Source organism: Hirundo rustica, chromosome 2, assembly GCF_015227805.2.
Source record: "Hirundo rustica isolate bHirRus1 chromosome 2, bHirRus1.pri.v3, whole genome shotgun sequence".
In the NCBI taxonomy this organism is placed as follows: domain Eukaryota; kingdom Metazoa; phylum Chordata; class Aves; order Passeriformes; family Hirundinidae; genus Hirundo; species Hirundo rustica.
Genome location: NC_053451.1, coordinates 45,049,677 through 45,076,590, shown reverse-complemented (window position 1 = coordinate 45,076,590; position 26,914 = coordinate 45,049,677). Strand labels below are relative to the sequence as shown.

At 39.7% G+C, this 26,914-nt stretch overlaps 2 protein-coding genes across 4 annotated transcripts in view; one reads left to right on the top strand and one right to left on the bottom strand.

The window, feature by feature from the left end:
* IFT88 (intraflagellar transport 88) overlaps positions 1-14,154 on the bottom strand; it is a 42,239-nt gene extending 28,085 nt beyond the window's left edge. Inside the window, exons 1-15 of one of the 3 annotated variants that reach the window (XM_040056458.1) lie at positions 13,998-14,154; positions 13,296-13,389; positions 12,264-12,326; positions 12,082-12,138; positions 11,193-11,240; positions 10,749-10,812; positions 10,603-10,672; positions 9,537-9,627; positions 8,376-8,480; positions 7,466-7,568; positions 6,692-6,806; positions 6,362-6,593; positions 4,778-4,848; positions 3,986-4,072; positions 1,327-1,426 (exon numbers count right to left, since the gene is read on the bottom strand). In XM_040056458.1, the coding sequence (XP_039912392.1) occupies positions 1,327-1,426; positions 3,986-4,072; positions 4,778-4,848; positions 6,362-6,593; positions 6,692-6,806; positions 7,466-7,568; positions 8,376-8,480; positions 9,537-9,627; positions 10,603-10,672; positions 10,749-10,812; positions 11,193-11,240; positions 12,082-12,138; positions 12,264-12,326; positions 13,296-13,389; positions 13,998-14,032 (1,335 nt within the window). In that variant the 5' untranslated portion in view covers positions 14,033-14,154. Of the gene's footprint in view, positions 1-1,326; positions 1,427-3,985; positions 4,073-4,777; positions 4,849-6,361; positions 6,594-6,691; positions 6,807-7,465; positions 7,569-8,375; positions 8,481-9,536; positions 9,628-10,602; positions 10,673-10,748; positions 10,813-11,192; positions 11,241-12,077; positions 12,139-12,263; positions 12,327-13,295; positions 13,390-13,923 lie in introns of those variants that run through there. The other 2 variants (XM_040056459.1, XM_040056460.1) reach the window with 2 other exon arrangements.
* Positions 14,155-20,208: 6,054 nt separating this feature from the next.
* CRYL1 (crystallin lambda 1) overlaps positions 20,209-26,914 on the top strand; it is a 49,549-nt gene continuing 42,843 nt past the window's right edge. The window contains exons 1-2 of the mRNA XM_040056808.1: positions 20,209-20,310; positions 22,913-23,020. Coding sequence (XP_039912742.1) covers positions 20,279-20,310; positions 22,913-23,020 — 140 coding nt within the window. The 5' untranslated portion in view covers positions 20,209-20,278. The remainder of the gene's footprint in view (positions 20,311-22,912; positions 23,021-26,914) is intronic.

Genomic DNA, 26,914 nt, shown 5'->3' with positions numbered 1-26,914 from the left:
GATGTCCCAGACCATAAGGTGTCATTTTCAACATAGAAAGCTGGAGGAAGAAGGAGGAAGAGGGGATGTTTGGAAAGATGCTGTTTGTCTCTCCAAGTCACCATTATGCACAGTGGAGCCCTGCTCTCCTGGGGATGGCTGAACACACTTGCCTGCCTATAGGAAGTGGTGAATAAATTCCTTGGTTTCACTTGGCTTGGGTGCACAGCTTTTGCTTCATCTATTACACTGTCTTTATTCTAGCCCATGAATTTTCCCCCATTCACTGTTCTGATTCTATCCCCCATCCCAACAGGGCAGGAAGTGAGTGAGTGACTGTGTGGTGCTTAGTTGCCAGCTGGAGTTAAACCACAAATGAGACATGCAGGATAATACAGGATAACTCTCTTGCTGTATCTACAGGGAAGAAGAGGATGAGACAGACAGGATGAGTGAGTGCTGCTCAGAAAACCAGAAAAGCTTAGATATGAGGAGTAAAGCAGGCTGAAGTTAAGCATGTGGTCCTGTGTGCATCCCTCCAAGATGTGGGAATGTGAATGACCTTAAAAGGTGACAGGTATCCACAGCTTCAGCTCTAATTTTGCTGTATATGATCTCCTGTAATTCTTGCCACTCATGCACAGCTGGGGATTGCTCTATTCCTTCTTATTTATCAAGCATTCCTCTCACTGAATGTACTAGCCAGTGCATGTTAGAAGAACACCCATCAGATCCTGTCAGATATCTGAGTTTGTTTTTGTTCAGGTGAAGCTTTTTTCTAACTACTCACATTCCAAACCAAGCCTTGTATGTAATGGAATGACAGAAGAGCCAATTAAAGTATAAGGATAATTTATAGTATTTTAGGGAATGCTGTAGTACATGGGGAATACCAAGAACACTAGAGCATAAAGAGCAACTATATATAGGAGGTGCACCTGCATGTATTCTGGTACTATAGTCAACCTAATTGAGAGAAAGATTCAGCTCATATTAATGAAAACAGCCCCAGGATGATTAGCAACAGGCTTTCTAGGCTCTACTGACTGTACTGTCCTCAGTTCCATTAACTGCAATGACAGCTTGGGCACCCAGTGAAGAAAACCACACTTAATGTGTTTTGATTTTGAAATGCACTGCATTCACTCTAACTTCTGTGGAAGAAATTTCATTCAAATAAAACTTGTCTCTTGCCAGTGTTTTTATAAAGTTGTTTTACTGATCAGCATCAAAATAATTACCGTTTGAATAAATCACACTTTCCCTTGCCAAAAAATATGCTGTGGCTAACAAAGGTATCTTTTCAATTACAGTATTAAAAAGTACTAATGTGAAAAGTTACTATACCTGGTTAAAATTCTGTTGCCTCAAGTAAGTAGTGGCTTTATTTATTTCCAGATCATTGGCTAACTCTACATAGTGGGAAGCTTTCACTGCATCAACACACCTGCAACAGAAAGCAAGCCATGAAGATAAACAAAATGCATCTGTGCAAATGCTTCCAAGTTACATATTTTTTTCAGCTAATTTGCTTTCTGAACTGAATTTTCTTAGCTTATCTTTCTTCACAGTGGCAAAGAGCACTCTGATTAAAAATACTTGTAAGAATATTTCAGTCGTCTAACCTATCCTGATTACAGTATCTCTGCTGACTCTTGTTTCTTTTAAGCCAGCTGCCTAAAGATCACTTTATTTTCTATCACTGAGCAACACTTGATGTCAAAAACTAAAATAATTTTTTCAAGCTATTTTCTTTGGCTGCCTTCTATAATGTGGTTTTACAAATTTCATCTCCTGATGCACACATTACCAAACCCATAAAAAATATTAGTGAATGAAGCCAGAGACTACAGACTGTGTCCCTGAGCTACATCATCATAATAATAGAGTCATAATAAGAAGTCTCTTTCTGGTCATCCCCCAGTTATTTGTGGCTTAGGTCTTCTGCAAAAAGAGTGCAGAACAGAAGGCAGCAGACAATTTGCATGTTCACTCACAGCCACCGTCTTCCACGGTTTGGTGTGATCTACTTTCAGCTGCCTGATCATTTGAAGTAAGATCTTTATTTATTGTATGCACATTCTGTTCTCTCAAACACTTGGAAAACAGGCACAGTAAATGAACAACTTGTAGGATGCTTCCTTAATCCCTTCCACTATTTTTTAACTGGTGGAAAGCCGCCTTCTTTCCTTTTAATAGCTGGCTATTTTGCCAACAGAAGTTTAATTCAACAAACTGCCTGCTGTTATAATTGGTTTGGCATGTGGACAGTCGTTAGACAAATGCCTTTTATGTTAGAGGAAAAGTTGTAATAAAACTTGGTAATTTCTTTTTTTATTACAGATGTCTTTGCAACATCAAAAAAGCATTTTCAACAGTTAGTTAACATCCTTTAACCATAAAATGCAATGAAATCTAACTATCCAACTGTTCTTCATGAAATATGACAGAACAGTCCCAATATTATGTCACATTTTAAGTGAGAAGTTATGAACGCTGAAGAATATTCTCTAAATAAAATGAATTTGATTGAAAGTACGTTTAATATTTAGAGGACCCATAATAAAGTTTATAATTAGGAAAACTAAGCTCAAGCTGCTGGGTAAACTTCTTCATTTGGCTTGAATACCTCAGCTTAAAATAACCAAGAGTAAATCTGTCCTGATACACCAAAAGCAATCTCACAGATCTCAGCGAAAGTTGTTCAATTTGCCAGAACAGGTTTGAGAGCATGTTACTCCATGACAAGCATTCTGTGGATAGCACTAAGAAAACTGAGTATCTGACAACCTTTTCAAGTTTTTCCAAACAAAAAACAAGACACACAGCAAACAAATCTGACTTGCTCATGCTAACAAATTAGAAAACAACAACATAACTTTTCACAAGACATATTATTTAAGTCCTGATAATTCAGAATGGCAGAAGTGGGGAAATTATAAGATTATAATTATTATTAAACCATCAAACACCACCTTGTGGACTCCAGCAGACAATACATGTCTGTGTGAGAGATTGTTTCCTGTCAGGATAAACAGCATTCCTAGCAAATTATAATTATAGGACCTGCAAAATTTGAGAATAATCCTAACAGGTCATAAACCTCAGGTAAAGAACAGTCCTCTTTTCCCTTCAAACATTAATCATTACCCAAACACTACCATATATTTTAGTGCAATACAGTAATATTGTGCCTACAATACACAATGTTCATTTGAATACATACTATTTTCCAAAGCTATTAAAATATAACAAAAAATATCAAAGTAAGCTCTCATAATTAAAAAAAAATTTGGAAAAGTTATCCTATTAATTTTTATACTGTCATTATAGGAAGTGTGTCTAATTGAATTTGTTTTAAAGATAAGATTATTCTGCTGTAGAAAATACCACAGAAAGCAAAAGCTAAGCTGTACATTGAAAAATGAAGTCCAAATGATGAACTGAGTCAGCAGCTTATCACCGTGTGCACTTGTATAAATGTTTTAAGAAATGGTAGATAAAGTTTATATTTATAAACATTAAGCTCATAAACGAAATTCAAACAAACCTTTCTTAAAATTTAGATTCCAGTGTTTTATAAAATTACTCAATGGAGTGATCAAAACTTCTTAAGCACCCCAAGTCTTCATTATGCTATCTTCAACCTTAAAGACTAGCAATCACTGCCTTCCATACAGCATTTGTCTGCTGAGACTTTTAAAATCTTTTCAATTTTGAAACTCAATTTTCAAATTCAATTGAACTTTTGTTTCATTGAACTTTTGTAAATTCAGAACACAACAAAACGTATAATTAAGAGTTGGCTTTTGATGTTAAATTACTTTTTAAGACAAAACACGTTCTAATGCTTTGTTTCGTTAGGGGGCAAACTGAAAATTGCCTGGCTGTGTTTGAGATGCACAGAGAACCCTGTTTCCAGGCTGCTTCCATCTCTTAACTGGTTTCATAACCAGCACAAGAGTGGACATGGTTTGGACAAAAAGAAGCCCCACTTGACTCTTACCAGTCATAGCCTACTGCAAAAGATGTCTCGATTGCTGGCGCAATGAGTTTAGCAGCTGTCATGATGTATTCCTCTGCCAAGGACTTCCTAGAGGGAAAAAAAACAAAACAGAAAAACACAACACAAGAATATGAAAGAAATTCTTCACTGTCAGTGCAGTGAGGCACTGGAACAGGTTGCTCAGAGAAGCTGTGCATGCTCCGTCCTTGGAAGTGTTCAAGGCCAGGTTGGATGGGGCTTTAAGCAACCTGGACTAGTGGGAGGTGTCCCTGCCCATGGCAGGGGGGCTGGAACCAGATCCTCTCTAAAGTCCCTTCCAAACAAAACCATCCTATATTTGCATACAATCCTATGTCACCATTTCAAAAACACATACAGAAAAACAATCCAAACAAAATGTGTTCTGGCTTATTCCTGCACTCAGTACAAATCTCAGAAGTAATGTAACCAGTTACCTGTTACTACTATTCTTCTGTATCTCGATTAAGGTCTTAGTTGGGTTTTCTGGTTTCCTTTCACTGCACACTAGTTGTATTTTTTTAAAAAACTCAAATGCTGCAAGTTTTAAGCAGTGCATCCTGTAACATTTGGGATAGATACTCTAGGGCAGTACACTAAATTGAGTGATCCAACTGGTTCTTCTGAGCATATTCTTTCCTAAGAATATAGAAAAAGGAGGGAGGACACTTTTGTAACAAGAGCTGAGGCCAGGTAGGAGGACAAGACTGATAATCCTTCCAGAAGATAAAATTCAAGGCACCACAGTCATGAAAGAACAGAGTCCACCATTACCTCTCACGTTCTATTTGACTTAAACTGTCAATTTTAATGGCTTCAATCAGTAGATTCGTATGTAGATCATCCTGGAGGGGGACAAAACAACTGCAAATTATACCAGCATTCAAACATCTTATTTATTTTATAGACAATATGACTGCAACCATAAACTGATGTCACATATATATAGTCTATAATGACACTTACTTTCCACATTTGAAAAAGCAACCTTCAGTTTAAAGTAGTTTTCTAACCATATACTCTGAAATTTGGCATTACAATACTTCAATACTGTTTTTCTGCTCATGTGTGCTGTCACAGCTCACATTAAGGTTGTTAACAGACGCAGTTCATGTGATGTGTATCAGACCAGGACGACTGCAGATCACAGTGAGAATATTCTCACGCTTAAAAATAAGCATTTGCTGAACCGCTGTGGTATTCAGCAGATGAGGACTTGCGCTGCCCCCTCATTACAATAACTTGCAGGATCATCCTATGGTTTCTGTCACACATCTCTGTCAGCTCTAAAAGAAGTTATGCAGAGTATGCTGGGTAGCCTTTCCCCATTTACTGGGCACAGATCATAGATTTATGCAAAAAAAAGACCAGAAGGAAACCGTGATCTTTTCTCTGACCTCTTCATAAAAAAATAGAAAACTTAGAATACCTGTTAAAATTATGGCTTGCCTCCCCTTAGAAATAACTTCTGCAGTCTCAAGGCTTTCTTCCAGTGAATAATCTGACACAGCCCTCAATTCAAAGGCTTAATGATCCTAATTTTTTATATTAGAAATTATATAAAATGTATCAAAATATATACATCTCTATCATTAACTATATCTGTATGCTTCATATGTTAAATTTTATTTCCTTATGCTATGACAATAGGAAAACAGCTACTCTTAAGCTGCAAACAGTTTGAAGATTAGTTATATATTTGAGCTTTAGGACCGAAAGATTTGTGTCACTGAAAAGAAGACCGCTAGGAGAAGATAAAAGGCTTGATCTTTCTACAAAGGATTTTTTTATGAGAGACCCTAAACCTATTAACTATTTTTTCCTCTCTTTAGCATCATGGAAAGTCAAAGGAAGTCCAGTTTCCAACAAAGTCTAATAAACTAAAATAAGCATCTGTAAATGTCACTATAGTTTTCTTCTGTAAAGTACCACAACAATATTACAAGTTTTATTAGCACTCACTCAAGGAAACTTGCATTAACCCACTCATTGTTTAGCTCCCTTTATTTTACCTTATAAATATTTTATTAAAATTTTATATAAATGAAGATGGTAAAGCAGTAAGTGAGCTATGTAAGTAAGCCCAAATGAATTTCAACAATATCATTCAAAAGACAATCTTGTGGTATGGGTTTTATGTACATCATAGTTTTTGAGGAAAAAAAGATATAAATGTTCTCTCATTATTTTACACATCTGAGCAGTACTGCCAAACTAAAGGCATGCTGGCAAAAAAGTTATTTCAGATACTTAAATACACATCAATTTCCATATTCAGTACAGTCCAAGTATTCAGTCGCTTTCCCTCTTTCTCCTGATTTACTATGTAAAGACAGAGTTTATTTTTTTCAAACTTACATTTAATGAAATGTATTTGTCGTCATAATCCACTTCCAAGGGAACTTCAATGAGGTTTTTGAAGGCTTTCTTCATTTGCTCACCATTTCCAATAGCAAAGTAACACAGGATCAGGTTGAAGCCTGCCTTCAGGTTTGGGGATATGCTCATGATTTCCTCAAATGAAGAAATGGCATCAACGTACTGGCCAGTTTTAATAAACGCAACGCCAATATTCTCCATTACTTTTATCCTAAGTAAGAAATCAGGTTTAGGTTGGATTTTTAACTACTAAATCATACTGTATCCAAACCTTGTATTTCATAACCATGCCTCCTAGAAGAAACTCACCTCATGTGCTTGTGGCAACTAGTAATCTGGTCTAGAGCCATACGGTAGAATTTGATCGCTTTGGAATAGTTCCGTTGTTTTAAATATATATTTCCCATATTTACCTTCAGTATACCTATCAAAAGGAGTCAATGAGTTACATTTTAAAAGTGTTTCAAAGTGACAGAGTAGAACAACTTCTTAATAAATCTGTCTTCATTATGGGATAGCAACGTCCCTTTAAAGCATCACTGCACAGAACTGCCTTCTGTGAATTTAACTCAAGAGAGGATGAGAGAGGAGATGAAGTAGTGATGAAACCTAGAATAGACCTATCAGGTAAGATGTATCCTGATTTTGATTTTGAATTGAGGGACGAAATGGAAATTATTTATAGTGCTCTCCAGGAAGACAGCTGCAAATAAGCATTTCAGAAAAAAACACACTGTAGGAGTCTCAGATATATGTAAAATACTAAAAGAAGCTTTCAAGAGGGAAAGGACAAGTCAAAAGAGAAAAAGTTAGTACTAGAGAAGACCACATAGCGTGTGCAGCATGAGAAAATCATGTATTTGTCTTTATGTTTAGCTTAGTCTGTGGAAAGAAAAGACTCCATGAGTCAGTATAATTTAATGTGGTTTGGCTCTCCGAGTCAGAGAGTATGAATATCTGTCACCCACTCTGAGTGGCAGACATGAGGGCTGAGCACTTCTCTGAGTATCAACACCATGCAGATGCAATCCTCACTTTGAATGCCTGACTACCAGTTTTAATCCACTTTGGGATACAACCTACCTCCATTGCTGAACATCTTATTCTTCACTATAACTTGGTAAGTAGTCAGCGCTTCAGCATACATTTCATTGGCAACATACTGACTGGCCAGATTGAGGAGAACCTAGAAAAAATTGGAATTACAGGTACAAGAAAATATATTGTCTTCTCAACAGTAATAAACTTGAATTCATAGTAGATAATTTCAAGTTAATTTCTTGGAACTATTGTCTTTACCACTTGTAAGCTTCCTGTCTTTAATATTCTCTGTTGGTGTCAGGTAAAATAGCGCTGCATTTTTTCCATAGCCTTATTCTGACCTTCATGGTAAAAAAAAATTACCAGGTCTGCCTAATTCAAGATATTAATTGTTAATAAGTATCTCTACAGCACTACCTGGAATATGAATTTAAATATCCCTCAAGTAATTTTTTGCATGCTGTACCCTTTAAAAAAATAAAAAAGTTTACTATTTGAAAACCAGAAGGTAAATCTAGATACTTGTTTTAAGATTCAGGAATATTACTATATCCTATTTCATGTAACACATTCTTGGTCACTTTATGGTTCAATTTAAAGACAGCACCAGATCTTTCCTGCTTTGTTTTCTCCTCTTGGCATATTACATTCTTTAAGCTATTTATTTCTGAAATACAGGGTCTGCATCTGCTATATTTTGACATGCAGGTTTGACATGTGAGTAAATATCTGGAATGCATATCCATCGAAATTCTTCTCCACTTAAGGTAGACTATGTGGTTTCTCTGGTATTTCAGACTGCATGGGAATGCACTTGATGACACGAATAGATCTCCTCTATACACTGCCAGGACCATTACAACACAGATACACACTTCAGGAAATACTGACATTTCTGCTCAGGAGGTTTTTTTAGCAATATTTCAGTCACTGAAGATTTCTAAGCACTTACTGTGTAAGTGAGGTCTAAGTTGATGCTTTCTGGAGGAGCGATTTGTTCACGCTGTCTCAACAATTCTCGTTCCTGTCTTCCAGCCTCTTTTGCTTTTTCCAGAGCCTTAAACAAAACACTACAATTTAACAGTGCCTTGAATCTTACTGACTCAAGATGATGAAAACACATTCAAAACAAGTATGAAGAGAATATACTCATGTCTATTTTCTTCGGTTTATAGATTGCACCAAAAGCCTGAAAACAGCACCAAAAACTCACCAAAAGGTTTTAATTAGCAATAAGCAGACATACAATTATCTAAGTCTGCTTAGCTGTGTAATTATGTACCCAATTATAATTCTCTGCAGATTGGTGTCAATATCCTTTACAAGTAACGCTTTGGGTCTAGCAAGTGCCATTAGCAGTCCTGTGTGCCACCACAAGGGTGCAATGGTTAACAAAGTAATGGTTACTACTCAAGGTGGCTATCTGGAAGCCAGTGGTGAAAGAAGTACCTCATGATATAGTTTGATTCATAGTCCTTAGGCTAGAAGGCAAATCCAACTTGGCTACTTTACAGAGGAGTTCACAATTTTGATGACTTTTGCAGAAAAATGGATATTCTGCTGGACTTGGCAAAAACGAACATCCTATAGGATCCTCGAAGTCATCTGATACAATCTAAATAAGAAACAACCCTTTCACATCAAGAGCATTCCTGACCATACGTGCAAGAGGCCCAGGAAAAACTAAAAAATAGCCACTTCTCAGTGGCACAACAATGCTGTAGTACACCCTGTAACAGAATAAATACATTCAAATGTTTATTGGAAATAGTTCCTTATCCATGGGAACCTCTGATCATACCCAGGAACTGTTAAATGGTAGCTAGCCTGGGCCAGAACTGTGCCAGCACAACTAATTCATCACACCCGTCTGAAGAGGTCAACAGACACAGCAGGAAGGAATTTTTGTAACACTGAAATCTTAAAAAATATATATGCCAGAAATAAAGCTCCTACATCATTTTTAAAGCAAAGCAAGGCTATCACTAGACTAGAAGAGTCATAATAAATTTAGAATTTAATTATTTTAATGATTTTAAACATTTGACTGCAAGTCATTTTGAAACATCTACACAAATTACAGCAGAAATTAACTGAAATTCAGAAAAACTACCAATTTCAAGTCTCCACAGTTATGAGCAACACAGCTTTCTTCAACCAGTTCATTCACTTTTTTTTCCAACTGCTTCATCTTCTCTTCTAAACTAAAATAAAAATAAAAACAAAAGGATTAACACTAAAATTAAAGTAATGTAACTGCAAACACTAAGCTTTTACACATTATATTCTTAATAAAACAATACAATGACATATCACACGTGACAACTAACTGGTTTTCCCATCTAAGGAAGTATTGTGTGAAACTATGCCTGGAGAAGATTGTCCAAAGATATCACATTCACACTCTTAATTTGAGAACGGAGACCTAAGAAAACATGAATCCTCTTACAAGAAGAGTACAGACAGGCAAATTCCAGAAACTAAATTTGTTCAGGAGAAGTAACTAAAAAAGAATAGATGAGCTTTCATATCACTAATAAAATGAAATAGCACATTAAAAACAATTAATTAAACCTTTATTTGCATACATAACTCTAAAGCAAAAATGCTTGCAAAAAAAAAAAAAAAAAACCACAAAAAGTTGTGGTTCTTGACTTTTTCTGCTGCTAAATAACCACCCATTTCAGTACATTCCTATAGAGCTACATTTGGGAAATGGAACTTTGGTATTGGAAAGCCCAATGATTTTCTGAGCAAACTCCCCAACATTCACACCAGCCTGCAAGTTTCAGCTCAAGTGCTGAGCTCAGAGCAAACAGGGAGAAAGAGCAGGCAACTTCCCCCAAATTCTTCCCAAAGAGCTGCAAGAGTCATGGTGCTCCCTGCCTGTCACACACACGTCCATGGTCCTGCACAATTCTGTATAAGTATCACAGCATTTGTGTGGCAACAGCTACAGGCAGGCTGCTGAGCTAGTCAGAACCAGAGATCACTGAAATCAGATGTTCCTGAAAGTCAGCCAACCACAGGCACAAAATGTTTGTGGCATTATTCCACCAAGTTCAGAGTCTGACCCCTCAAGGTTTTTGTAACTGCCTGGATGTTTTTAAACTCTACGCATGGTTGGTTTTCTGTTGCTGTTAATGCTTTGAAACAACGAAATGCAGAACTGAACAAACCTGTCTGAAGTTTTCTTTTCCAGAGGTGAAGCAGGACCTCTTGCTTGGCCAAGAGGATCAAATGAAGAACCTGAAAAATTATCAAAGTACTGAAAACTGTAAAATAACATCTCCCTGCAGCAGCTGGCAATTTCTACAAACCATACCTCTCACAGCTGCTTTAGTGTAACCTGCAGCTTGCACTGCCGTCATTGGTCGAGAAACCCCATCCTCAAATAAAGAAGAAGATATATTAAATAATCTCACTAAAAAATATGCTGTAGACAATACAGACATAATTACACATTTTATATATTCTACATATATTCTATGTATATTCTATACATATTGTTTTAATGACAAATTGTTCACTGCATGTCAGTAAGTGTTAGAAAGTACTACAGAAAGTAGTTATTGCTTCCAAATCTGTGCTCAAATAAAACACACATCACTATCCCCATGGTTTCTGACATTACTACGTTCAAAAAAGGACAAATTAAAATTTATCATTTGTATTAATTCAATGAACTTCTAAATACTTGTACTTAACACTTACCAGAAAAATTCACTGTTTCAAATGAATATAAAATGTAAAATATTGGAACTTTTACCTGTATAGTTCCTGTCATGGGTCTTCCCATAGATGAAGTTGCCTTTGACTACAAAAATAAGTAAGTTGTTTGAAATTGTCATTCACAAAGCGTAAGAAGCCCATGTACGGTCTTCTCAACACTAAATTTTAAAAGTTGAGCTAACTCTCACATAAGTCCATAGCAAAGTTCCCATTTATGTTACTCATATGCAATATACTGCCAGGGCCTGGCAGAACTTAAACACTTCAAGTTGAATACTTCAGTTAGCACAAATTCACAATAAAGGGTTTTTATGTTTTTGGATATTTCCGTCAGCTCTTTTAAAAAGAAATACATAGAAAATTATCTGAGGCAGCGTACTTTCCATTATTAAATTACTGAAATTGCCACCTCATACTTGAACAAGTAATTTACACAAAATACTTCCGTAAAATTCTGTGTAGAGCTAATGAAATCTGTCACTGTATTAATCTCTTAAGTTATATTTTCATGCAGATTTATTTTATCAATACATCTAAATACACCAAAGAACACAACCAACTTTTTCTGATTCAACTAGAGATATTTCAGAGCCCATATTCTTCAAGACTTGATTTCACCTTAACTTCCAGAAAGCTTTCCCAAGCCCAAATAACAACCTCTACAGTTCCCCCTGCAAGTGATCCCAATTAATACCTTGGACTCTAATGCATTATGCAGTACAGAAGATTTGCAGCATGGTTCAGGAGAAAAGAAAAACAACCAGTAACCATGCCTTGGCCGAGTGCAACATTGTGAATTAAAACTAACGCGTAGATGCAGTTCACTGGAATGAAATTACTGATTCACATTGTGTGTGGAATTAAATGGTACATTTATATTTTGTAAATGACATTTTCATTAAGGGTACAACAGAACAAAAACCTGCCCCAAATCCAGTAGCTAGAGGTCTTGGACTTGATGTACCAGGAATTTTGGCTGTCACCTGGGTGGGAAAAAAAAAAAGAACCAAACAAAAAACCCCACCAATTAAAACCTGTATGTGTCAATTACTAGTGTTTCTACATAGTAAGATCTACATTCATGCAAAGTGTTTTAAAACGTACTTACAGGGGGTCTTCTTCCATGACTTGTTCTTGCTGCCTGTTGAAAAGCTACATCATTTTCTAAATCCTAGAAAAGATAAAAACATTAACTCTTTTAAAACTACAACACCCAAACTCATAATTCCACAAGCTTCAGACAACTGAAAGTAGATTGATAAAAAAATAAAAAATTCTTCACAAAATACTTAAAGATAACTGAACTACAGGATTTACTGACAAAAAAATCACCATTATATTACTTGTCTATCTTTTTTGGTATTTTAGATTAGGAAATGTAAAAACTTGTTATTTTCTAAAAACACAGATGAAACCGAGCTGAAGGCATAAAATATAACATGAATTTCTTTTTCCATCCAAATTCTTACTACCTATGCTGTTTCTGAATTTTGACATTAACAACTGCAATGCAAGACATTAAAACATCTCATGTCTCTCAGGTCCTGCAGCAACTCCCATGAATTGGGTTCTGGGATTTCACACAGGATGCCAACTCTTGCCAGTGGGTTTGGACCAAATGACATCACTGTTGTCCCAACTCCTCCACACCCTGCAGTTACCCAAAAGTGGTCTGCAGGGCTACTTTAAGACATCCCAGATGCTCTACCCAATTGCACAGAGACCTGCAGGATGCCATTCAATTGTAAGCTCCTCCAGCAGCAGCCAGTAGGAAACCAATGACCTACTGACCACCAAGGAGCCTCTTTTGTCAAAAAACCTGCTGCTGCACACAGCCTGGGAAATAACACATTGAATGTGCCTACAAATAATTATGATTTCATATTTCAAAAATTCGAACCATTACAGCATCTTAGATCTGTTGAGATGTGCACAAGTGTGTAGTTGGAATAGACAGCTATCAAAGGATTAACTGTTCTTGAAGATCCCTGAGAAACTTCAAAGGTTTCTTGCTAAATAAAGTAAATTTCAATCCAAAGCAGTTGTAAACTTGTATGGTACTGTGCCCATAAATACTTATCTTATACTTCTAAGTTAAAATTCTGTGTATGGGAAAGGTGGGAAACAGCAAATATTTTACCTCAGTGTCAAACATGGGATTATAATCATTGTAGCCAGAATAGAGATCATCTTCATTATTCTCAGGAGCCAGATGCACATTTTGCATCATTTTTCTGTGAAACATTTAACATGCCAAATGTTATCTCAGTGGGTTTATATAAACATTTAAATGCGCAAAACATAAACAGTTGAAGTTTGATTAGATATAAAAACTAGGACTCGCCTATAAACAATATTAAATGGCACCATTTCATGGATTGATGTGTTTGTTTATACTTATACCAGTTATGATTATGATTTAAAATTGTTTTAAAGATATTTATCATTAAAACTAAATTATAATAATAAGTAACCACACTTCTACTTCTAGAACGGTATCTTTCCACCGTCCGCTAACTCATGTTTAAGACAACTCATATTCTATAGTCTTTATAGACCAAACCATGTAAGTCTAATAAAAGCTATTTTATCTTGCTTTGAACCTAGCCTTTCCTTTCCTTTCCTCCTGCATTCTAACATCAACATAGCTACAGTTATTTGCTGTAAGCCATTTCAATTAAAACGGGTTTTAAAAGCTAGCATTAAAGAATCCCGGGTTCCAAAGTCTTTCTCCACCAATATTTCTCTGCGTAACACGGTGCGTTCACCTGGTGGCCTCTCCCTCACGGAGGGCAGACACTAAGGCGTCTCACTTTGCCCGGCTACCGGTTTTCATAAAAACCTCAAGAAGGCAACGTTTGCTTTCGTCGATAACATGAAGTACACGCCCTTCAGCAAGCAAGCCTCAGCCAGGACGAAGCGCACGGTTCCTCCGCGGCGGCAGGGAGGATGAGGAGGACGTTCCCCGTCGCTTCCCCGCCGTGCGCGGTGCCCCGCGGCCCAGCCGCTCCCGGCGCGGGTTCCTTCAGCAGGGCCGCGGCGATGCGCCGCGCAGCGGGGGCGGCTCGGCGCACGGGCGGGACTCTCGCCCCGGGCTCGCCCGCGGCCGCGGCCCGCTCGGCGCTCGGGGCCGGGCGGCGTTGCCCGGGACACGGCGGCGCTCCCCGCATGCACACCGCGGCCCGGCCGGGCGGGGCGAGCCGCGGGCGGGGCCGGGCGCCGCCGGAGCCGCTGCCCCGGGCGGGCGGTGCTGCCGTGAGGGGCGGGCGCGGCCTTGCGCTCGGGGCCGCGGGGAGCGTGCCCTCGCCTCGGTGCTGCAAAGTAAACGGCAGGAAAGCTCCGTGAAACGCAGACGGTTCTCCCTGCCATCTTTCCTACTTTCTCTTGGTATTTTGGAAACCCTGAAAAGTCTCGGCTGATTTGCCCACGGCAAATAATTTTACTCAGGAGAAATTTTCCTATTGCCTAAATGGAAAACGGCATCAGAGAAGGGATCTCTGAATACGCCCCTACAGTATTTTTGAGAGAGAAAACGTGAGGCCAGTTGTAACCCCTACTGCCTTGTGCCAATAGCACAAGAAAGGTGCAAAGACAATATATACAGTACACTGAGAACGCCCTTTTTATGGTCAGGGTTTGTGCGCATTATGCGATGTCAGGGTCTTCTGCTGCTCACATTTCAGCCTCAAAGTCCTTTCTGAAGAGATAAGTGCAGAAGACATGAGCGAAAGGCCTTTCTACTCTGGCTCCAAGGAGGGAAACAAAGATAACATAAAGAATTATTAAGACATTATCACTTCCTGCATTCCTGTTCACGGTCGACGCATGAACCACTTTTCACACAGAAACTTGAGATATGAGAATATTTATACCTGAATTTTCTGGAGTACAAGTAGTTTGCAGAATAATAGACTTATGGTGGGAAAAGTTTTCAGCTGCATTACTTGCCACAGATCATAAACTTCAGCATAAGAAATATATAGAGATTTATAGCCTCTCTTTTTCTGCCTGTGACACCTCATATATAATTAAACCTATGTTTTTTAGATTTTTCTCATTGTCCCCAGATGCATTCATATGTACCTGAACAACTGTGGTAGATGACAATTGTGAACAAATGTGTGGTAAGAGACGTAGCTCTGCTATCCAGGTTCTCCATACTGGGGACCTGGACGTGCTGGTGCCCAGCACTATTCTGACATTTCAGCCCAAATACCCAGGAATGTGAAAAGAAGGCGCTGTGTCAAAGAGGCAGTGCCAAGGCAACCCTGGAATCTGACCATGTTCCTATTGTTAAACTTGCTTACCCTCCAAAATTGGGTATATACACTCAGACTGTGGCCCCTGGCCTGCATGGACTCTGACCCTACTGGGAACATGCCCTGGCCCAGGTCCTGAGACCTTGCATTCCAGCTGCTACTTCTGACATATTCTCAATATGAGACTATCAAATGACTTTGTTCATGTTTCTAAAAGCTGTGTCAATCAACAGGGTTAGTTTCTTTTTTTTCTGGTGTTATGAAGCGTAAATACACCTTAATACATGAAGATTTCACACAAACCCTCAATATCTCAGGATCCTTTGTGGCAACACAGGGCTTGTCCATGAGTAAGGACTCATGGGTTGTGATCATAAAACATAATCTAACAAGAGGATGCTGCCGTAAGAAACCCTGTAATGGTGTAAGATGATGTAATTGTCATTATTGGCTAAATCAAGAGGCCAACCTAGAAAGTGAAATTGCCCAAAAAGAAAAAAAAAGTAAAGTAAATTTTGTATATTGTCCAAGTAGCATTGTATGCTTTAAATTCCTGATCATTTTAAGTTGGATTAAACCACAACTCTCACTAAATGCTCCACATCAGTTCTCTGACTAGCATCAAGTTTCATACTCGTGCAGTTGAAGCAAACTGCTAATCTGATGAGGTTTTCCTTCAGTCATTATTCAAGACCAGTACCTGATCCAGTGAATTCAGTGAAAATTTAGCACGGATTAAAGAGACCATGAAGCTATATTCTTAAATAGGGATTTCTTTGCCTTTCAATACATGGTGTATCTGCCTTTTCTAGTGGTAACTTTGCAAATAAGGACTCAGACAAACTGTTCCAGGACCTACTGATTTGGGTTCAGGGATTACTGGCCACAGTCTTCCTGTTATAATTGCTGTTAGCGTGTACCTTTTGTAATCGCTGTTAGTGTGTACCCTACCCTTGCTCTGCCAGTTGAACTGTTCATCTGATGAAACACTGATTGGGGTTTTCCTGAATTGAAAATGTAATTCTCCTACTGTAATAGTTAAAAAAAGTAATTTTTTAGTACTGAATTCTGGACTGATCAGGTCTTCGGGATTTCCTACTGTCATGCAGAAACCATTCAAGTAGCTTGTTTGACACAAACAGTGAAGCTGCATTTAACTGCTCTTTGGGAACTAATGCGTCTAGCCAGCATACAGTTTGAAAACAAAATAAATGGAAGAACCTCATTATGAATGATACATATGTTACAAATAATGGATATAAGCCCATAGAATATGTGAATTGGAAGGGATCCACAAGGATGATCAAAGTCCAGCTCCTGGCCCTGCTCAGGACACCCCAAGGATCACATCATGTGCCTTTCTATGTGGTACCATATGTTGTAGATTGGGTTTAAAATGCATTTGCAGCAGGAAAATTATGTTCTTAACAGGTATTTTTACTATTGGACTATATAATTATATCTAATTTTGGTGAATTGTGCTTTAGTAGTATCTACTTTACTGCTATTTACTTTTTTATTCCTTCAGATTGCTCCTTTAAGAATCAGCATTTTAACAATACTGGTAGTATTTGCATCAGACCATCTGCACATTGAAAGACCACCCAAATTAACAGCACAAACTACTAAAATAATTAAAATGATAGTTTTAATTGTAACATAATTTCAGTATAACCACTAGTTATAACACAGTATACAAACCATTGGTTAGAACTCTACAGAACAGCAATAAAGTTATTAATTAAAGACATCTTTTTAAGGTATTATACTTCATGAACCATTAGGAACATAGTAACAACAGATTGTAGTCCATTACAAAATAAATGTACTTTCTGGTTGCTCTGGTGAACAAGTGATGTATTAAACAGATCTAATACTTAACAAATGTGAACTATGCCTCTGTTTTTATTCCATGCTCAAAGCTCAGGCTCAAACTCTCTGTATTTTAAAAGCATACCATTCCTTTATTTTCTCCAAAGGGGAATTCACATCTTCTTCATATTCCACATCCCCATGGCTCAGAACTAGCGAGAGTTATTTTCCTCTGCTTATTACACCACCCTTTTACACCATCCTGCTTCTCCCCTGCAGTAAATCCACCCCTCTGTGGTCAGTAGCAGATTTCAGCCCTGCCCATAGGGCAGCAAAGGAGCACGCTCCATAGAAAGAGATTAAAAACATAGAGGGATCAACTGTGCAGCTCCCAAAACAAACCAAATCTGCCTCTTCGGCTTTGAAGAAAGAATACATAGGCTGGTGAGTGCATATCTGGGCCTCTCCTGCTGCTAGTACAAGCTCTACTTTTCATTCTATAATGGAGCCCAAGTCCTTTCACTGTGTTATTGGTTGATTATGGTTTTTGATGTTTCTGGGCTTACAGTACCTTCTGTGCTTCCCATGTGAATTGCAGAAGAGGGAGGAGAATCGCTGTCCCTAACTTGTGGAGGCTGCAAGAATTTGGCCCAAAATTCTTATGCTACTGCCCAAAAATTAAACTTGTAGTTTGTTTTTTAAATCATATTTTCTTCCCTTGACTTAACACTTCTGTTGGGGGTTAAGTTTTCCTATAGAATTTTTCTCCCCCATAAGTTGCTAATAGACTAAATACTGATGCTTAAAGGGTACTTGACCCACACAAAAAAAGTAGATCACTTAGTTTAGGGGGGAGGAAAAGGCTCAGGGGCTCCGGGAGCTGAGGGTGATTTCTTCTGCTCTCGGTTTCGGAGAGGACGGTGGGGCGACTGCTGGCTGCATGAGGAGTCCACTGTTAATGGAGGGTCTGGTCCTGGGGATTCTACCACCATCCATCATCTGCTGGAGCGCCCAGGAATTCGGAGCCCCTCACCTGCCCTGCTGGATCTGGGCCAGCCTGGGTCCAGCCGTGGCGGCTCCTCCAGCACTGCTCACTTTGCCTGCCGGGACACCCCCTGCCTGCCGGGACACCCCCTGCCTGCCGGGACACCCCCCCTGCCTGCCGGGACACCCCCCCTGCCTGCCGGGACACCCCACCGCTTCCAGCCATCAGCGCCGGGTTTCCACCGTTTCGGTTTGGTGCTCTCGGGGTCCCAAGGGATCAGACTGCCCGGGGCTTGTGAGACAAAGCCCCTTGGGGTTCTTGGTTCTGTTTATCATTATTATAATTGCTGTTGTTGTTTGTCTGTCCTGTTATAGTTACTAGTAAAGGACTGTTATTCCTTTCCCCATAGCTCTGACTGAAAAGTTTTTGGTTTTTTTAAAATCTTCTAAATTATAATAACTTGGAGGGAAGGGATTGGAATTCCCCATTCCTAGAGAGGCCCTGTCTCTCCCTAGCAGATACCTGTCTTTTCAAACCAAGACAACTTCTGAGAATTTATTTATCTATATTTTCCTTTCCTGAAAACTTCTCTCTTCTCTTTTGATCTAGTTTGAACTTATCAGTGTGTCTTATCACTGCAGATGCTGGGAAATGTGGCTGTGGTCATTCCTTAATTTTGATTAAGTAATGCAGAGCTATGGGGCTTTGTCACTAATATATGGATGATAACAACAACAACAACGATAATATAGTTCAGATTTCATTGCCATAGATTTGTTTTGTTCGCCCTCAGAACTAAAAAGCCCTGTAATTGTTTTTATCACAGCTGTGATTAGCTCTCAAACCCTTGCAGTAACTCTCCCAAACTAAGCTTTTAATTCTCTGAATCCATTTGTAGATCTGCACTGGCTTTTGTCTCTTAGTCTATTGCTGACGACAAGTAAGGTATAAATACCCATCTCAGGAGGTCAAAGAGCATTGAAATAACTAATAAGTACTTCTAAATGGAAGTGATAGTAAAGTTGTTCTGAAGACCATTTTTCTCAATCCCAGGTGACATTACTTTTATGTTCTAGGAATTCACAATTTTTTTCTTTGGAGTAAAAACCTGAGTTCACAAAGTAAGTGTACATTGTTTGCTTCAGTTATGTTCTGGCTATACAAAGATCTTTGTGTTTAGAACATGTGCCAAGTCGTGACATTTTGAATTAGTTTGCAAAGGAGCAAAATTGATAAAACCTTAAAATGCTGCTTTCTGCACCAGCCTACATAAACCCTGAGCAGCCGAAGTGGCACAGCATCCTACACTCTTCTGTCCCACTGCCTTAAATCGAGCCCATGGCTCCGTTTACTGCCGTTTTGCTCCACTAACAATTCCCAGCTACTGGCGTATCTCAGGTTACATCGGTGGTGTTAACGTCAGGAGGCCAGGGAGATAATAATTTGGTTTTCCGAACTGCTATCTGCAGTCTTCACGAAACCCTTAGGAATATATAATTTTGACTTCTCCATCTCATTGTTGAATGTGATTGGAATTAGCAAAATGCCAGTGAACGGACAGATGTACCAAATTATTATGTTGGCCTTTTTTTTTATTATTTTTTGTTTTTCTTGGAAAGTAGAAGAAATGATAGGCTGAACAAAGTTTCAAATGATAGTCAAACAAAGGTTCACTGAACTTAATCAGAAACTATCAAACCTTTATTCTGGGATCAAATGTATTACTTTACGACCGCTTGGGGATTTTTTTTTTTTTTTTTCAGAAAGACAATAAAACTTAAAAGCATTTCTGGATATATTAAGAGTACATTGACATAATCTTTGCTCTGAATTAAGCATTTAAAACGTTTTCTCTCCGTGCCCGGGGAGCGGCGGGGGCGGACCCGGGGGCTGCGGCCGTGGGAGCCACTCCGGCCCCGGGCAGGCCCGGCCCCGGGGCGGTGACGGCCGCGCAGCCAATGGCCGGCCGTGACATGGCGGGAGGCGCGGGCGGGGCGGGCCCGCACGGGGCAGAGGCGGCCGCTCCCGCTGCCCATCCCGCGTCTGCCGGTGGCGGTCCCCGCAGCCATGGAGCCCTCGCAGGTTGCCGTCATCGGCAGGTAAAGCCTCTCGTCTCCCGAGGGCGGGGGCAGCGGCCCGGGGAAGAGGAGCCCGTAGGACGGATGCTCGCGGCGTGCGAAGCGGCTTGGGCGCCGTCTCCCGGCTCGGCCCGGCCTGCGGGGAGGGGGTTTGGGGACTCGGTGCCGGGTACGGCCGTGCCTCAGCTGTCTCCCCTGCTGCAGCCGTCGGGTGTGCCAGCGAGGTGCCGGCTCGGGGAAGGCGGTGGGGTTTGCCCAGCTGCGGGGGCGCGCTGCTGCTGGATCTCCGAAGTGGGGGGGATGCACCTGCTTGCCTCTACTTAGAGTGCTCTTTGTTTAAGCCCCTGACAGCTCTGCGCTACTTTAAAACAAACAGCAAATAAACATCTTTACCGAAGTAAGTCACCCTTTAGGTCCGGAAGGCTGCTGTCCCTTTTCATTGTGACGCCTCGCGTGTGTGCAAGTACAAGAGGAGGGGAGAGATCCAAGCACTGCTTAACGTCCTGTTTGTCAGCTGTGTCGGGAGACTCCTAAGTTAGTCTTAGGCACTCCTGAAGTAATATCGACTTGCCACAAAAGACAGCAGTATTTCTGGCTTGTGAGGAAATGCATTATTTCATCCTCCCATTGAGCTGAAGCTAAAGTTCTTTATTTGAACAAGAGTCTGGAGGGGAGAGAAAATACATCCCCTGTGCACCACGGTACCTTGGCGCTACAAGTGTGGGCTGCAGCAAACTTTATTAGCAAGAGTACTTGAAGCTTCAGGATGGGAGTTTCCGTGCTGCTGTGTGACACTGAGCAAACTGGCTCCTACTGCTGGTACTCACGGAAACTTGCCTGCTGTGGCTCCTGTGGCACTACTGCAGGTTTTGGTAGCACCTCAGAAGCTGTGTGAGCAGATCTGGCTGTTAATACTTTATCTATCACTGGGCCCAAAACGACAGCGCTTAAATTGCAAGAAGCACAGTCTTGGGGTCAAATATACTAACATCAGGTTGTAATGATGCTGTCATGTACAATGCAGTAATGGTGCAGGCCTGGTACCCACCATCATAGGTATTACTTTGTGTGTTCTGTGGTTCAAAAGAAGAAACCCCACAGTCCTAAAAACCTGTATTAAAATGAAAGAATTTTCCTTTTAAGGAAATCTATTTTAAAAGTGCAATATAGAGAGGTTATGCTACTTTGTCAAGATACTGGTAGCTCAGATATGCTTATGTCAGGTTGAAGTGATTCAAATGCTTTTATTTTATAAATACAGTTAGCCAGTAGGCTACAGAAGCTAACAAACCTTGACCATGCCATTCTATAAATTTGTTCTCTTGCTTGTCTCAGAATTGATGAACTCTGGGCTTACTACTGAGAAGCTGTTTATTTTTACTTTTAAATGGTAGGTTTTGAATGAAACCTTACTGTCTGCTTAACAGCACTAAATGTGAAGCTTCACTTTTTATTTTTGTCCCAGTTATTTCCACTGATTCCTGCTATTTCCTGAAACTTCCTGTTTTGATCCTTTTTAAAAATATATGGTTAAACCAAAGGCTGAGCATGTTCCTGTTTTTTTCTTCCTTCTTTTCTCATCTACCCTATTACTTTATCTCTGACTTTTGCTCCCCTTTAATCTTTTATTGATACCCTAATGGCCTTGAATTTTTCAGTTGCCAAAGATCACTAAGGTTTAATGCTGTAAATACAGTGAACTTGGAAGTGAGATGAAATGCATGTAATTATCAAAACCCCCACTGTAACAGTCATGGATATGGATCTTTTCTCTGTTATGGATTTTTTTCCTAATTTTTTTGTGATTTCAGGTTACTTAAGCTTGTGACACTGTGCCTTGGTGCTTCCATTTGAAAAGACTGCTGCCTGCTACACATCTAATGAAGTTGAAACCTGCATTGCTTTAAGAGAGATTATAAAATTGTCAGTTGCTACAGATTTCCTCCATGTATTGCTCAGTAATATGATTTCACCAAAAGATGTAGGCAGACTGTTTCTGTGTGTATCCAGCATGACTAAGTACTTAATCTAAAAATAAAGGTAGTGCTAGAGGTAGCTAGGTGGAAAAATAGTAGCAGAACCATGCTCAGTTGAGATTTTTTTTTTTCCCTTTTCATGTGCTTGTGGTACTTTCTGAATTGCTGAGGACCTGTGACTTAATAACTGGGCCCTGGGTTTTCTGATGACCTCAGAAGCAGGATCCTGCACTCTGGGATCAGTGGACTGCTGCCTTCTTCAGTCTATGAACCGAACAAATCTCTGTAATATAAATGCATTAGCCAACTCCAGGCTGAGATTGTGGCTGACAAAACTGTTGGTGATTGACTCCAGTATCCCAAAGTAGTAGTTCCTCCTATTTGTATTCTGGTCTCCTTTTTCTGTTTTGCTTTGAGTTTTTTCTTCCCCATTATTTTCGTACCAGCTTTCAGAGAAGCTGCTATACACAGCCAGCAAAGGGTATTTCTCTGTTAGAGAGATATTTGTTTCTCATCAGTATGTAACTGATTTTTTCATCAAATATCGAAAAGTCCAAGCTCTGGTTTGATTTTTTTCAACACTTTCGAGATCTCCTTCCCCCTATTAAATGCTGGTTTATTAATTGGCTAATATTTTTTTTTTCCAGTGGACTCATTGGTCGCAGCTGGGCCATGGTGTTTGCTGCTGGAGGCTTCAAAGTGAAACTTTATGATATTGCACAGCAGCAGCTAACAAGTGCACTGGAAAATATTTGGTAGGTAACCTGACTTGAAATAACTGGGGTTGGAATGAAACTGTGGGATTTTTGTAATTAGGAATAAGTAGCCATATCTTGGTATTTCAGGAAGCGTAGATTTTAGGTTTTCAAGAAGGCTTTAACTTAGAAGTACAAGTTAAAATCAGAAGATCTGTGCTTCCAAGTATCACTGACACTTCTGAAGAGAAATTTAATTTTTAAGTTATTAAAACTTTAAGTTTAAATTAGTTTTTTTAAAATAATGCTTACCACCATTAGTTTATTTATAGGCTAGGTTTAAAATATGTGAACATAAGAGTTTTTGCACAGAAAGGCAACAAAGACCCTTTCAAAGTGGAGGTAGGTTAAGATGGATTGCTGCTACAATTAGCATTTTATAACTAGTTTTTAAACTCTCCAACTGGTCTTTTTACATCCTAGGAGAACAAGTTGCTAGTGTCATTGATCAGTTATAGCTGAAGTAGGAAGCATCTATAGAAGGAGTGCCAATTTGAGGGTGTGAAGGTGACATCACTGGCACCAGTTGAGTCCAGCCCTCTTCTGTTGCCCGCGGCACTGTGGATAAAGCCTCGTGCTTTTGTTCCTACAAGAGCTACAAGTTCAAGTCTTTGCCTGTCTGCTCCCCTCCCCCAGCCTTAAATGCCAACAAGTTAATTACCTATTCAGTCACTCTTAACTGGATTTCTTCCAAGTATTTCTCTAACCTTCCCTTGAACTGATACAAATCCTTCTGTGGCCTCCTTACCAAGGGACTTTGTGTTCTGCAGATTATTTACTGCTCGCTGCGTGAGGAGCCATTCCCTTGTGTTTGTTTTGAACCTGGCTCCTAAGTTCCTTTGATTGACCCCTAGTTCTTGTGTTAGAAGGAACATGTCTGCTTGGTCCTATGCACCCCCCTTCTTGCTGGGCATGAAAATACAGCTTTTATCTGCCTGTGAGAGAGGATGAAAGTACATTTATAAAGTGATTCTGTGCGCAATCTTATGTTGCTGTATCAGCATTTAATGCTGGACTTCAGATTACTTCACAATTAGCATCAACCTAAATGCATCAGCTCTCACTTCATGATGCTTGGAGTGACATATCAGCTTGTGTGTCAGCTGTATGGGGTGTAAGGTGCACCTGAAAAGAGGTTGTGGTGTGTTGCATCCTGATTGCTTTCTGTTACAAGCCTTAAAGCAAACAGGAGTGACTTCAGGAACACCTTGTAAATCAGTTCAGTTGTTAGAGTTCAGAAGTTAAACAGTATGTCCATGTCTAGTGAGATCTGCTAAAAAAGCCTCGATTTTTTAATTGAGGGTGGGAAAATCCATCCCCTTTTTTTACTTTCCAGGTAGATGTTAGGCCAAACATCTCTTTGCATCACCTAGATGACACAAACTTTTGGGTTTTTTTCTGTCATAGTGGTAGCCATGATGAGATTCTGGATTATTAACTGGCAGTTTTGTGGTGTTCATTACTAAAGCCAGCACTTGCCCAAATTTTTCCTTTTTCTAATAGCAAGATGAGGATGTTAGCATTCCAAGGTTTTCAGCTTGAAAACTTGAAGCATAGAATGTCATGTGTAATAGGCTAGAATGCTATTTGAGTGGGTCTGTACTGTCGTGTGCCTGTGCCTGCATGTGTTTTCCTGTAGGAGTTCACAGAAGCACCAAATGGGTAGTGTTGGAAGGGAGCTGTGGAGGTCATCTGGTCCAACTTCCCTGCTAAGCAGGGTATTCTAAAGCTCCTAGTATGCAGACAGCTTTTGAATAGCTCCATGAAAGAGACCTTACAGTCTTTCTGGGCAAGCTGTTGCAGTGTTTAGTTACCCTCACAGTAAAGAAGCTCTTCCTCTTGTTCAGGTGGAACTTCCTGTATTCCAGTTTCTTCCTCTTGCCTCTTCTCCTATTGCTTGGCACCACTGAGAAGAGCCTGGATCCATTTCTTGACACCACTCTTTCAGATGCTTACAGACATTGTTGAGGTCCCCTGTGTTGTCTCTTCTCAAGGCTGAACACATTCAACTCCATCAGCTTTTCCTTGTAGGAGAGATGCTCTGGCACCTTGATCATCTTCATAACCCTCTGCTGGACCCCATCCAGGAGCTCTGTGTCTTTGTCTGTGTACTGAGGGGCCCAGAGCTGGACACAGCGCTCCAGATGTGCCTCACCAGGGCCGAGCAGAGGAGCAGGATCTCCTCCTTTGACCTGCTGGCACTGCTCTTCCTAATGCATACCAGGATCCCTGTGGCCTTCTTGGCCACGAGGGCACTGCTGGCTCAAGGACAGCTTGTTGTCCACCTCAGGTCCTTCTGCACAGAGCTGCTTTCCAGCAGGTCACCCCCAGCCTGTGCTGGTGCTCAGGGTTATTGCTCCCCAGGTGCAGGACCCTTCATTTGCCTTTGTTGAATTTCAGAAGGGTCCTCTCTGCCCATCTCTCCAACCTGTCGAGGTCCTTCTGAAGGGCTGCACAGACCTCTGGGGTATTGGCCACTCCCCAGTTTGGTGTCATGAGTGAACTTGCTGAGGAGGCACCTGCCCGTTGATCCAAGTTATGATAAGTTCAAGGCAAGTTCAGTTGAGTTCAAGGCAGGTTTTGAAGTTGTTCTTAACTTATAAAACTTAGAATTAACTTACATATTTTGGCTATTGTAACACTCCAGTTAAAAAGCCAATTTCAGGAAAACATAGTCATTGTGACAAGAATACAAGCTACACAGTTTCTTCAACCACTATTTTAATGATTGTATCTATCAAAATATGGTCAAACTTCTTTGCACTCATTTCATAGCACGCAACGTGCAGTAAATCACAATGAGTTACTGATGTGATATTTCTGTAAGAGTTGGAGCTTGAGCAGGTAATGTTTGCTCACAGGAGAGCAGCTGGGGAATGTCTGTCTGATAGAGCCAGCTGGTGACTGGTTCTCTGAACTTGATGTAATTTGCTTTCCTTTTTCCCTCCAAATGGCAAATACTTTTAGGGAAGTTTTTAGACTTAGGGATTTTGTGGTTTATTTTGTTTTAGTATTGGAACATATATATTCCACTGTATCAGCTCAGACTTCTAGTGTATGGAGGTACTACTTATTAGTTAGAAACTGAAGTGTACAGATGACTATTTATAGTTTCCCTTTTCCAAATAAAACTGGGATTTGAGTAGTAAGCAACACTCACTTCTAAAAGAAGATGATACTTCCTTGATGGCAGAAGTGATAATTATTTTATGTTGTTGCCTTTTAGTGTATTGACCCGTAAGTGATTGCCTTTATATAAATACAGAACATCTCAGGGTTTTCTCTAATGAAACAACCTTTTGAAGAAACCAAACTAATGTACACCCTTACACCACACTGGACCTACTGAATACATGCTCTTGTAGCCTGCCTTGGGAAATGTAATTTTTCATATCCAGCATGCTTTTTTCTGCATAGGTGTGATTCTGGTTTGAATGCAAGATTGCTAAATTTTGAAGTAATGAGAACAAAAAGTAGTATCCTATTCCAGAAAGTTGTCCTAAAACATAGGATACAGAAATGCCTCAGTGCATGCCCCTCTGCCAAAAATAAATTTACAATTCTTATAATATGTAAACTTTTCCAAGTAGTTACTGTGCTATTGTTTTAGACATAATTATTCTGCTGATAAAGATTGATTAATTACCAGGCTTATTGGCTTAGTCTTCCAGTCTGTCTTATGTCTTGCTTTGTTGTACTGGTACTGTATATATCAAGGGCAAAATGCAGATTGGCTTCGGTCTTCTTTGATGGTTTTGTGTATCTCCTTTGAGGGGAAAACTTCTAACTGCATGATTCTTTTTAGAACACAGTTTGATATTGAGTGCCTGATCCTGGGATAACAAACTTGCGCTAAATCATAGGCTTGATTCTACCTTTTGATTTTATCTCTGC